Source organism: Balaenoptera borealis, assembly GCF_965194805.1.
Source record: "Balaenoptera borealis genome assembly, chromosome: 7".
Taxonomy (NCBI): Eukaryota; Metazoa; Chordata; class Mammalia; order Artiodactyla; family Balaenopteridae; genus Balaenoptera; species Balaenoptera borealis.
The window spans coordinates 116,870,446-116,883,901 of NC_138864.1; the positions used below are offsets into that span (position 1 = coordinate 116,870,446).

At 41.7% G+C, this 13,456-nt stretch overlaps 1 protein-coding gene across 2 annotated transcripts; it reads right to left on the reverse strand.

Moving 5' to 3' along the window:
* Positions 1-4,051: 4,051 nt before the first annotated feature.
* Positions 4,052-12,887, reverse strand: MRPS33 (mitochondrial ribosomal protein S33). Of its 2 annotated transcripts, none has more exons than XM_082400394.1 (3): positions 12,753-12,887; positions 7,880-8,121; positions 4,052-4,417 (listed from the first exon to the last, which is right to left on the reverse strand). In XM_082400394.1, the coding sequence occupies exons 2-3, from the start codon at positions 8,092-8,094 to the stop codon at positions 4,312-4,314; spliced, it is 321 nt and encodes a 106-aa protein (XP_082256520.1). In that variant the 5' UTR covers positions 8,095-8,121; positions 12,753-12,887; the 3' UTR covers positions 4,052-4,311. The 2 variants fall into 2 exon arrangements, with proteins under 2 accessions (XP_082256520.1, XP_082256521.1); XM_082400395.1 differs by lacking the exon at positions 12,753-12,887 and adding an exon at positions 9,564-9,710.
* Between the last annotated feature and the right edge of the window lie 569 nt (positions 12,888-13,456).

Genomic DNA, 13,456 nt, shown 5'->3' on the forward strand with positions numbered 1-13,456 from the left:
TTTAAAAAACCAAAAAACATGTTTCAAGTTCAGCATAAATGTTTTACTGATTTTCCAGTTATTTGGATATCCAGGGTTTTACTGTTTGTTTCCCTGTTTTATCTAAGTCTTCTTGAATATATTGCTGTTTGTTTTGCTGATTTTATCTCAATTTTTTTTTTTTTTTAAAGAAACGCTTCCTTTTGAACTAACAAATGAGTACTTAAGAAGGGCCATGAAGACAGGATTGGCAGGTTGAAAGACCTTTCCCCCTGTCTATTGCTCTGGAAGTTTGTTCCTATCGCTCACTCTCTAAACTTTGAGACTTAGAAGCTTTGGGAGAAATGTGTGAGGAAAGAGGAAAAAGGTGAAGAGGGTGGAATTTTAAATTCTGACCTATTCTTTTGTGGAAGGTGCTTCATAAATAAAAGCATTATTATGTATGTGTGTGCTTTTTTAAAAAATAAATTTCTGGAACCCATGATTACATAACAATAAAATGCATTTTGGGACTTCCCTGGTGGTGTGGTGGTAAAGAATCCGCCTTCCAATGCGGGGGACATGGGTTCGATCCCTGGTCTGGGAAGATCCCACATGCCGCGAAGCAACTAAGCCTGTGCGCCACAACTACTGAGCACACGCACCTCAACGAGAGAGCCTGCATGCCGCCAACTGCAGAGCCCACGCGCCCTGGAGCCCGCGTGCCACAACTAGAGAGAGAAAACCTGCACGCCACAACTAGAAGCCTGCACGCCACGACGAAGAGCCCGTGTGCTGCAACTAACACATGGCGCAGCCAAAAATTAAAGTAAAATGTTAAAAAGAAAACAGAAATAATAAAATGCATCTCACACTTGTTTCTTCCTGAACCTATCATGCTGCATGTAAACATAGAGAACTTCATATTTTTAGCAGGTATTTGTCAACACCTTCTTGGAAAAATCTGCTAGTAAGACGTACCGATTCTTACTGGTCATACAAATAGCTGTATGTAAAAATATTTGATTAACCTTTTACAGTTTACCTAGTCCTTTTCACAAACATGATTTCATTAATTCAGTGAAGTATTATCAGGATTTTAGAGGCAGAAAGAGGTTCAGAGGCGTTAAGTGACTTGAGGTCTCCCAGCCAGTGAGCAGAACTCTGTCACAAACCCATGACTTTTGAATCCAAACCCCAGTCTCTTTTTACTATGCCATACTAAAGTCAAGGGCAAAATCCTCCATGCACACAAAACACTAAACATTAGAGGGAAAACAAATAGTTTTGGTCGTGACCAGAGAAATCCAACTAAACAATCTGGCTAGCTGAAACCTACAGTTAAAAGACTTTTTTTCTAGTTGCAGTTAGTTCTTGTCTTAACCTTTGGTCACTGGTGTCCTGAAATGTGTTGGTTCCATGGCATCAAGAATTGACTCGTCCTCATGTACCACAATGTTCATTGCAGCTCTATTTACAATAGCCAGGACATGGAAGCAACCTAAGTGTCCATCGACAGATGAATGGTTAAAGAAGATGTGGCACATATATACAATGGAATATTACTCAGCCATAAAAGGAAACGAAATTGAGTTATTTGTAGTGAGGTGGGTGGACCTAGACTGTGTCATACAGAGTGAAGTAAGAAAGAGAAAAACAAATACCGTATGCAAACAGATATATATGGAATCTAAAAACAAAAAAACAAAAAAATGGTCATGAAGAACCTAGGGGCAAGACGGGAATAAAGACACAGACCTACTAGAGAATGGACTTGAGGACACGGGGAGGGGGAAGGGTAAGCTGGGATGAAGTGAGAGAGTGGCATGGACATATATACGCTACCAAATGTAAAATAGATAGCTAGTGGGAAGCAGCTGCATAGCACAGGGAGATCAGCTTGGTGCCCTGTGACCACCTAGAGGCGTGGGATAGGGAGGGTGGGAGGGAGGGAGATGCAAGAGGGAGGGGATATGGGGATATATGTATGTGTATAACTGATTCACTTTGTTATAAAGCAGAAACTAACACACCATTGTAAAGCGATTATACTCCAATAAAGATGTTAAAAAAAAAAAAAAAGAATTGACTCGTCCCTCTCATCCTCTACTTTCCATCTGGTCCACTGTTCAGCACAGGCTGTTCTGAGTTGCACAGTGTTTACTGTATCAGTTGGTTTTAGGGTACAGCTGATGTACAAATGCATTTTAGCTTTAGTTTCCGATTTTCAGCATGGAGCAGCGCCACACTAACCTGCTGCTGAGTTGTCTACAGCTTCCCTATCAAACAGTGCTGAGGCTCCTTGGAGGCTCAGGGCCCATCAGAGAACCAACACAGATTCTTGGCTTGTTTTCTGACTCAGGGTAGCTGTTGGGATCTAAAGCAGTTACCCTCTTTAAAGTATCAACCTAATGCTCCTAAGTTCCTCTTATAGTTAGTCTTTCTCCAAAAGGTGGAGATGGCATAATTCAGAACATCCATTTAGCTACACTGGATCCAGGCTACAAGCCTGTTTCTCAGCCCAGTGTCCTGGGGCCCATCCACCCACCAGGCTCAGCTGCACTGGCCAATAGTGCATCTGCACTTGTCTGAGCAAATCCCCAAGATCTTGTCAATACTTTACAACACACACATGCTCATTCACACAATCTTAAGGACTAAGGCTATTTATCTGTGTCCTCTAAAATTAGCATGTGCCAGGCATGTGGCAGGTGCTCAGGAAAGAGTTCTAAATGGATTCTCAGCCTTCTGCTGGAATTCACATCTATCAGATGGAATTACCCATTTTTAGTTAGTTTTTATTTTTACCAACTGTAATATAGGCCCTAGCTATACCATCTGGATTAGGCCTCTTTAAAAATATCATTTATCTAAGCATATGCAGCAGGATTCCTACTAGTTCAGGAATTATTCACAGGGCAGTTATTGCCAATACTTCCAGTGTTGCAGGGAAAGAAAACTATAGCTGGAGTAGTTGCTGCACGTGCTCCTGCCTGTGTGCTGTGCTCTCTTTTCCTGAGAGAGGTAGAAACGAGGTTAAAGGTACTTTATTTGGCACAACAATGTGCATGTAGTTAGCACTTCTGTACTGTACACTTAAAAATAGTTAAGATGGTAAATTTTATGATTTTACCACAATAAAAAGAAAGTACTTAAAAAATTTCCTAGATGGTGCTAGAGATCTTCAGACTTCTTGGGGAAAAAAAAAAAAATCAGAGAAGCCCTTGCAACCTCATTGGAAACTCACTGCTAGAATATAATACAATGAGCATCGAGCTCCTCAACTGTATACAACTCACCTCTCATAGAAATAACGTCTTACACACTTTGATCTCTGGTTAAGTTGGTTAAGTCCAACCTTTTTCACAGAACTTGCAAAGCCCTTCACAGTCTGGCCTTTGTCTATTTCATCATGACTAAGCCATACTAGTTAGTGGTCTTTTTTTCCAATTCCTTGAACGGGACAATTTCTTCTTACCTTAGGGCTTTGCAAACGGTGTTCTCTGTGCCTCAAACGCTTTTCCACCATTTTTCTTCTGCCTAACTCTAATTTATTCTTCAGAGCCCCGCTTAAATATCATCTCTTCAGGGACGCCTTCTTTAAAATACCTAATGAGGTTTGGGCCTCTTGCTATCTTTGTAGATCGATCCATCGATCCATCCACTCTCTCACAGATGTCTGGTCTGGATTTTTCCTCTGTAGCATGTAATACAATTGTATTTATGTAATTATGTAATATTAGGCTCTCCCTCAGGACTGAAGGTTCCACGAGGTAGGGACTGTTTGTTGCAAACCATTGTATTACCTGGGCTCTGGTAGCCTGTATACAGCAGGTACCCAATACTCTCTTAACAGAGGCAGCCTTTTATCCCACAAATTTATCTTAACAGATATTCTCAAAGGAGTAGGTGGAGAGGCACATAAAGTTTGTGAGCTTGGTGGTGGAGACAGTGGCTGAACAGCCAGAGAGATGAAAGAGCTTAGGGCTGGCTAAGTGGGGAAGCAAGAAGGGAGTAATGAGGGTGTTCATTTAATGAGTTTCCCCTCCACTCCACCAACATCCCATCCCCTCCCAAACAAGTCATTCAACAGTAATCATGCACTCATTTCTTTGGGGAATAAGGTAAACCTCAGATTACAGAACCAAGGTAAACAATGTTGCAGAATTAAAATGTGTTCAAGAAACCAGTCACAATTCAACTGCATTAGACTTCAGCACGGAGATGACTGTATTCCTCTGAATAATCTTCAACTTAGGAAGCTTATACTCCTCCAATATGTGGAGGGACAATAAATACACTTCCTCCTGCTCTCGGTTGCTGAGGGAGAAGTCCTCTCCTGATGGACCAACACTATTTCCTTTTTGCTGCTCTTTTCCCTTCTCCTTTCCTTGGTTTCCCCTTTCCACGAAGCTTCTTCAGACGCAGTTGCTCATCCTTAAAGTCCTGATGCTCATCTCTGAAAAGAGAAAGGAAAAAAAATTAGCCAGTATTTTTATCAGACTGGAAAAGTACACCAATCTAGAACGTTCTCTTAGGTGGTTCTGGTTATCAAGCTTTGACTTCCACAGGGCGCGTGCTCAGCGTGGTGGACAGAAAGGACAGGGAACCCCCGACACACAGATGGGCTGCGTTCCCAAAGTTCATTTCTAGGTCACTTTTCCCTCACAGAAACAATGCTACCAACAGCTTAATTACCAAGCCCACCCATGTAAACCTAGGTAACCAGGATACAACACTAATAATTGCCCCAAATTTCCCTGTAACACTAAGACTAAACACTGAAGGGGGCAGAGAGTGGGTATAAGCTTCAACAGCTACACGAGACCCCGAGAGACCCAGGGATCAGCACCTACTACAAAGGGGAAAGGTCTGGAGGAAGCTGCCCTGATGGCAGTGGATGATTCACACAAAAAGGCCGCCGGGGAAAGTCTCGGGCAGAAGGAAGCCGGATCAACAGACAGATCCTGCAGGGGTCAAGGCGGCCAGGACTGTCTGTACATATGAATGAAGACTGCCTGTACTGTATAAAAATATCGGCATTCTAAGATCGAATACGGTCAGTGTTCTTGGAGGACTGGCTCTAGGACCGCTCCCCCCACCCCCAGATACCGAAATCCACTGATGCTCAAGTCCCTTATATAAAACAGCATAGTATTTGCGTATTCTACACACATCCTCCTGAATATTTTAAATCGTCTCTACATTACTTATAACACCTAATACAATGTAAATGCTATATAAATAGTTGCCAGGTGCGTGGCAAATTCAAGTTTTGCTTTTTGGAACTTTCTGGAATTTTTTGTTTTTAGTATTTTTGATCCGTGGTCGGTTGAATCTGCAGATATGCAACCTGCGGATATGGAGGGCCTCAAACAGTATAGTGTTTAAATATGTAAGCTGTGCAACCCATTTGACCCTGGGTTCAAATCACAGCTCCACCATTCAGTAGCTGAGTGACCTTGGATAAGGAATCTTCCCTCCCTGCCCCTTGGTCTCCTCACCTGTAAAAGTGTGGATAATGGCGTACCAATTAAATGTAAGAGAGGGGTTTGCTGGGCCCAATTTTTAACTCCCTAGGCTGTTTTACTTTATTTTTTATTTTTTTATTTTGGCTGTGCCATGTGGTCTGTGGGATCTTAGTTCCCCAACCGCACTGAACCCGGGCCCTTAGCAGTGAAAGCTCAGAGTCTTAACCACTACACTGCCAGGGAATTCCCCCTAGGCTGTTTTAAAATAGATCAGTTTTATAGGGTATGATGTTTCATTCCATGAACATGATAGATACAACAGACCTCTTAGGGATCAGCTATGATTGCCCCCCAAATAAGTCATTCTCAAAAACACAGCCAGAGTAATTCTTGTGAAATGTAAGTCAGATCGTGTCACTCCTCTGTTTACAACCCGGCAAACCGCTCCCCGTTTTACCCAGCCCCCTTCACAATCCACCTCCTGTCCCACTGTTCTCCCCTCAGCCTGTGCAGCCCCTGGAACAGACGAGGAACATTCCAACTCAAGGCCTTTGCTCTGCTCTTGTCTCTGCCTTGCAAGCTCTTCCCTGGGTCCCACCTGGCTCACTCACCACCCTCGAGTCTCTGCCTAAGCCTCATCTTCTCAATGCGGCTAACCCTGACTGTCCTGTTTGATACTGTGACCTGTCCTCTCCCTGCCCACTGAGTGCCCGGTCAGCACTCTTGATCCTGCTCAGCAGGCTCTACTGTTTTTCTTCCCTGTAGCACATTCAACTTTGTAACACACCACATAATTTACTTATTTAATATGTTTCCCCCTCCTCCTTCCCTCCCCCCCCCCCCACAACCTTTCCTGACAACCTCCTCCAGAGAGCAAGCGACAAAGGCAGGGGTCTTTGTCTCTGTTGATGAACCAGCCCAAGCACCTGCTTGACTGAATGAGTCACTGTTTTTGAGAACCTGCTTCCCTCCCTGTTTTGTAGGTCTTTGAGTAAGATTTTCTTTATTGAAGACTGTCTAGTTTCATCCTGCCTGACTTCCCAGGAGGCCTTGTGTTAGAGGCACCATTTACCATAACTAGTGGCTAAATATGAAAATAATTGTGCTTTTCCATGGATAACTAAATGTTAAGTATTTTTTCTCTGTCCCCAAAGATAGTCAAGGCTTTATTTTTCAAACAAATGGAGAGTAGCAGCAAACAAGTAAATTAAAATAACTGAATGTATTTAATTTGGTTATGGGTTATGATTTTCTACTCAGGACATCTGCCTTCCAATATTTTATTTGGGGTAAGAATAAAATTAATTTTTATTTTTTGAGCCGAGACTAATGGCAAGGGAGATAATCCCAAAAGCAATTCCAGAAATTCAAAATACGTCATGGACTATCATCTCTAGTAATATATTAACTAAGAAAATCTATTCTGTTTTGTTCATTGCTGTTCCCCTTGTGCCCATCTTAAGTGCCTGTACATGGAAGGTACTTTAAAAAAAAAAAATCTGTTGGATAAACGAATGTACCAATATTTAGTTATCTGGAATGAACTATTAATTTTATTATATTAGCGCAAACAGTCCCAAATTAATTTTTGTATTGTTGCCCTAAGACAAGTCCAACTGAAACTTGTTAAATTGAAAAAAAAAGTAGGCATTTTAACTTTATACAATTATGTACTGTTTAAATTCTTTTATAATGAGCATGTATTTGTTTGGTAACTATGACCTTTTTTTAAAGAAAATGGTCACATGGGTATTTGATCTTTTTTCTTTCTAGAGCAGTATATCATCTTAAGCACCCACTTCTGACACATACACAAACATACAAATGCATGGTGGAAAGAGCCTGCTACTCTTACTATTACATATTATTATCCTATTATAATATTGATTACATATTACTCTTAAAGGTAAACTACAGCTTATTTAGACCAAATTAGTGTAGCAAAAAGGGTGCCAACTAAAAATGTCCGAAGAGGGTGAAAGGAAATAAGAAATCCTACAAAACTGCCATCAGGAAAGGAAGGAGGCTCCCCCTCACCAGTTAGGAAGCAGATCAGCCACAGGGCAGGGACTCTTTTCATCTGACCAACACGAATCTGCTCAGTGTTTGGACCAGTTTTCCTCTGCATCCATTGAGTGCTCTTAGATTAATGACTAATTTAACATCTCACTATAGCTCAGTATCTAGTCAACGTTAGTCACATTTTAGACAATTAAATTATGTCTTCCAATAAGTGCATGCTTCCTTTTTTTTTTTTTTTTTTAAAGTATACTCATTATAGATATTTTGAAAGCTTTCCCCTCCCACAACTGTACCTTTTGAACTACCTGGGCACTATTATAAGAACCACAAAACTATAAAGATAGAAAGGCTAATTTTTTCCTTTTCTGATCTACTCAACAAATTTCTTATAGGTTACTCTTCGTGTGTGTTTTTTTTTTTGTCATTACCTGTAGAGTCCAAGAAAACGTAGTATCCCCATGAGTGCAAAATAAGTGTTGTGATTAGGATACCAGTCATAAGTCTCCTTCCTCTTGGCCAAAGGCTGCTCACTGAACAGCTTCACCACCTTCATGGATTTGGAATCAGTGGGCCTGGCAACTTCACCGAACAGCCGGGCGCTCAGACGACTCATGCGCAAGGCATATTCTGAAAGTGAAGACATTTCTTGCGCAGCAAGGAGCAAGAGTCCCTATAGAAAATGAGAAGAAAGATAAACAGGTTAGTGCAAGAAATTCCCAGATTATCTAAGGAACATTTTACAAAGTGAAAACACAGCAAGCCACACATGAATCAGTTCACATCTTTGGCAGGATGTGCCTCGGCGTTGAGAAATATCCACAGTCCAAGTGGCTATTTCCTTTGCATGTTCTACATTTTTTGCATCTTTTACATTTGGTGTTCACACACTATTACTCCCCAGCTGTACTGCCTCTTTTACAATGAACGATTTTATGACTCAATAGGTTATTTACTGAGAGTCAGCTTACCTATTTGTAGGCTAGATGAGGACAGGGAAACAAGTTAACCTACCACAGCATTGTTATTATACCTTCAGAAAACACCTACCTCAGCAATCTGCATAATAAATATGCTGACTGCTTGCCACCTAAAGATTTAATCATGGTGGAGAAATAATTATGCTGTTGTCTTTATTATCAGCCCTTTGAACGCTGTTCTCCTCAAGGGCTCCAGATGGCTCTGAGAACAGCTAATGAGTTATGAGGTCATTTAGCCTCCAGGTTGCTGGATTGAATTCTGCCTAGAGACTGAGAGCCAGCTGGGAAAAACAAAGATAGTAGTCTTATAGGAATTAACTCAACAGCTCAAAAGATTCATTTTATTCCTGAACAAAAGGCATTTATGAATTGTGATGTTACTTGCCTTATCTTCCATTTTATATATTCTGCTTTCATGAAAATTAGCTAAATTCTTATTAGCTGAGAACAGTAACTTTTTCTTCGGAGGCATAGAATGTTGAAATAGTATAAGAATGATTTCTGTAATATGCAGAAATTATAGGTACTATATATCGAAAATTATATAGGTGATACATAAAAATCAAGAACGTTCACAGGTACTATAGCCAATATTTTGTAATAACTGTAAATGGAGTATTACCTTTAAAAATTGTGAATCACTATATGGTACACTTGTAACATATAATATTGTACACCAACTATACTTCAATTTTAAAAAAAGCATTTGAGAGTTCCTTATCTGAAAAAAACCAAAAAAACAAAGAATGTTGCTGGTGGAATAACCCTCATTCCATTCTAGTTCAAATGTAAGGGTACCTGTTAGCAGAATATGCTAATTTACATGAAATTTTTATAGTGAGATGAGAGTTTTCGCTGACTAAGACAGTATCCTGGGGGACAGTTCAGCTGGGATGAAAAGGAGTTGATCTCCAAATAGAATAAAGGCATAAACCTATCTTGAAAAACCAATAGAAGAAATATATTAAAAAACCCTCCTAAACAGGAATGCTGCCAAGTAAATTTCAAAACTGCTCTGGCAATTTAAATATCCAGTATTTAAATTAAAGAATTTTTCATGTCCATTCCAAGATCCATTGGAAGAGCAGAGGATGACCTCAAACCAATTTCAGAATGTCAGTCTCAAACCATTTACCTTCTGAACACCAACCAAGCAATCTTGGGCCAATAGTGCCACCTGAAGGCCAGCAATGGGAGAACTGTCCGAGGTCTCTCGCAGCTTCCCCTCCAACCTGGGATCTGTGCAAGCCTTACTCTTTCCTTTTCCTTTCAGCACTCAGTTCTAGGATTCCTTTGTCTCCCAACTCTTGCTCCATTATGTGGATGGGGATGGATTGGGGTTGTTAGAGGTTTATAATTTCATCAATGAGAAAAAAAGTCATTAACAGTTAACGTATAAAGAGAAAACAGTCAGTGCTATAAACCTCTAAAGGCCTTGTAAATTACCCTAAGTTGCCTTCAGAAGCTATAAAAAGTTTCTTTGCATGCATTATCTTTTGTCTTCCTCGCACCTTTAAGGTTATCTTTTTTCCAAACATCAGACAAAAAAAACTTAAAAACAAAAGGTTTCTTAATCAACTTTTCTTTGTTTTGCTTAATTACCATTATGGCATCAGAACAGATTTCTGTTGCCATTGCACAATATTTCCACAATCAGTTATTTGTAAGGTGGTCTAGGAACTATCAATTTGCTACAAAATTTTCACGAAAATATGTTCTGAACCCCAAATCATTTTATTTTTAAATGAAGAGGCAGCATGGAATCCTGAGGCCTAGGTTTGAGTACTGGCTCTGCCACTTATCAGCGGGGTTATTCTGAACAATTACCTATCCTCTCTAAATATGAGTTTCCTTTTCGGAAAACAAAGCTTGAAGGACTATGTGAGAAGTAAGACAGTGGCACTGAATCAATGGTAAACTAAAGAAAAAACCTAAACATGCTTGGTGTTCATACGTTCTATACAGACACATTTATTTATTCCTTGTCCTCATTTAATCATGCAAAAAAGCACATGCATACTCCATGTAGTTGAACCTGCACCTCCCTGGAATGGTATCCTCACTTATAGACACTGACAGCCAGAGAAACATAGACGAGGGGACCAGCAGCTTGGTAACCTGACAGGTAGTAAGGAGGGAGGAACTCACTAGGACAGTGGTCATGGAAGCCTTCACAGGATGCTAAGTTATCTCCATGCCCACCATGGAATGTAGCAGAGTACTGGGACACATAGCTCATAAATAATAAGGTCTCATTAGAAGCTAATGGAAATGGTCATATCACAAAATCCAAGTCCTAAAACTTTTTTTTTTTTAATTTAATTAATTTATTTATTTATGGCTGTCTTGGGTCTTCGTTTCTGTGCAAGGGCTTTGTCCAGTTGCGGCAAGCGGGGGCCACTCTTCATCGCGGTGCGCGGGCCTCTCACTATCGCGGACTCTCTTGTTGCGGAGCACAGGCTCCAGACGCGCAGGCTCAGTAATTGTGGCTCACGGGCCTAGTTGCTCCGCGGCCTGTGGGATCTTCCCAGACCAGGGCTCGAACCCGTGTCCCCTGCATTGGCAGGCAGATTCTCAACCACTGCGCCACCAGGGAAGCCCCTAAAACTTTTATGATGGAGAAAGAGAATAAGCCTCTCCAAACCTGAATCCTTTACTAGAAACAAAGAAACACTTGCTAAATAGAAGCAAACTGAAAATGGCTATGACAATTACCAATTACTGCTTTGTAGTCTCCTACAGAGCACAGACCTGTATGTTTCTGATGAAGTACTGCATAGGAGCTTGGTAAACCTTTCTGTTACATAGACTAAAACAGCGCACAAGTTCTGCTGTCCATAAATATTGGTCCTGAGACTGGCAAACTGCCACTCTATTAGCTTTAAATTTTTTTTAAAGATTGGAAAGCCTTATCTAGAATTTTTCAGGATCCTGGTATGCCCCTTTACAGAAACGTTCAACTTTATCTTAAAAAAACCATGATAACCGTGTGAAAGACATTAAGGTAAAAGGCAAAAAAATTAGATTTTTATTCACATGAAGCTATTCTAAGGGGTAGAGAATAGTAACTTAAAATATCAAATTTTCTTTAAATGTGAACTAAAGAAAACAGTATCATGATGAAAAATTACCCGGACTTGAAAATGCTAAGCAAAAACAAATTACTGAAATGTGCCGGAACAAAACATGTTAAGCCCATAGGAGAAAATATCCATCTCTTCACTTTAGCATAAAAGGGTAAGCTTCTCTGATCTTTCTGATAGGTCTGATGCATTTAAAAGGTCAGGTTTATACAGTAACTAGCTTTGGATTAGGTTTGCCTTTTTTCTTTGAAAAGTGCAGATGATGTGCAGGAGTTCTTAACCTGGGTAACCCTCAGTGTGGTGAATCCCCGGGGGGGAACTTTAAAAGTGAATGCTGAAATGTGTGTGTGTGTGTGTGTGTGTGTGTGTGTAAATTCTGCTGGGGAGGGAGGTTTCTCAAAAACCACGGGTTAGTGGAGAGCGCCAGCTCTGGAGTAGAAAAGCTGGTTGGAATCTTGCCTCTGCACTTTAATGGACATATCGTGTTTGCAGTAGTATGTATTCTTTGCCTTCGTTTTCTCCTCTACTACAGGACAGTTGTACTATCTCACTGCATTGTGAGGCTGACGTGCAAAACTCATGGCCCAGGGCCTGCCCTAATAGTCATAGTTATCAGGCCTCAAGGAACTCACACAATGTGCACACGTGTTTCACAGAAAAACAATCTAGACACAGTGCTTTTTTCTTTTAAAGCCCAGTACCGATTATTTTACTGGGTCGCAGAGACACGAGCGGCTCTGAATGGATGTCAAGCTTTACTCAGTTCAACAAGCACATCCCCAACCTCCTCCAACTGCCTGGATCACGCCTGCCTGTGATGGAAGCAACAGTGTCAAGTCAACCGACGTTTGAATCGGTAGGGCATTTCGCTAATATTTTTCTTAAATATCATTCAATCATACTTTTCTGAAGCTGGTAACAACTAATCTGCATCCCCAGCCCCACAAAGCTAAGGCCAACCGATGAGCAGAGAAACTGCGCCTTGAATGCTGCCTAAACAGGAAGAGAGTAACTGCGCCGGAGAGGAAACTAGGCTAGCGTCCTTCGTTTGGTACATCTCCCAGGTTATGCAGGAAAAGGCCAAGTTGTCTGGGGGAGACCTGTGAAACCTCCGAGCTGCTTAATGAAATTGACTCGTCCTATTCCTGGCGACTCTACAAGGTTGGAGACCTCCGCAGGGTCTCTGCAGCCATTGCCCATAACTCACTACAAGCCCCCCTAACAGTCACCTGCAGACTTACCTACTCGCGAGCCGCCTCTGCCGCGCGCCCCTTTCCCGGAAGGCCCGCCCCACAGTTCCACCCGGAGACTTCAGCGGAGAGCAGTAGAGAAACGGCAGTTTGGCGGCTAGGGTGGAGTCTTAGTGAGAGACCCGGAACTCCTAACGTCTGATCTGGAGCCTGCGCAGTGAGACGAGCGCCTCCAAGTGAGCGGAGGACTGACGGAACGCAGGTTCAGGGGCGAGAGGTCTGCTTTCATGAACGTCCTGCAGGGTTCGCTAACTCTATTTTGTTGGAAATGGCTATAGTGCTGACTCCCGACCCCCAACCTCTGAAGCAATGTTTATGCGTGTGCCATGTGGTGGAGAATGAAATGCATTTTTTTTTTTTTTCTTTTCCTCCTTCCACTTTCTTTCTGTGTGATTTCTTTCTCTTTTCATCTAGCTTAGGCCTTGACGTGCTCCAAGCGCATTGCTTGACTTTAGGGGCTGAAGAGCCTTCTGACCCATCAGGGGTGCCAATCCCCTCCCTCCCACCGATCTACTCATCTCCAACAGTCAATTAGTATCGCTTCCCGGAGGCCATTCTCGATACCCCTTTGCTGGATTAGGGGAACTATTTGGAGCGCTCTGTGTTTCTCTACCCAACTGGCCTGGAAGCTTCTTCAGGGAGTAGGGAAGGGATATTTATCTGACTCCTCAGTAGTTATCTAGACCCCGCTTGAC

Bases quoted from the DNA above. Each gene is read 5' to 3' on its own strand.
- MRPS33 (XM_082400394.1), bottom strand. From the start codon at position 8,094: ATGTCTTCACTTTCAGAATATGCCTTGCGCATGAGTCGTCTGAGCGCC. The intron at 4,418-7,879 runs GTAATGACAAAA...TTCTCTTTTCAG, and splicing joins CGTTTTCTTGGACTCTACAG to AGATGAGCATCAGGACTTTA.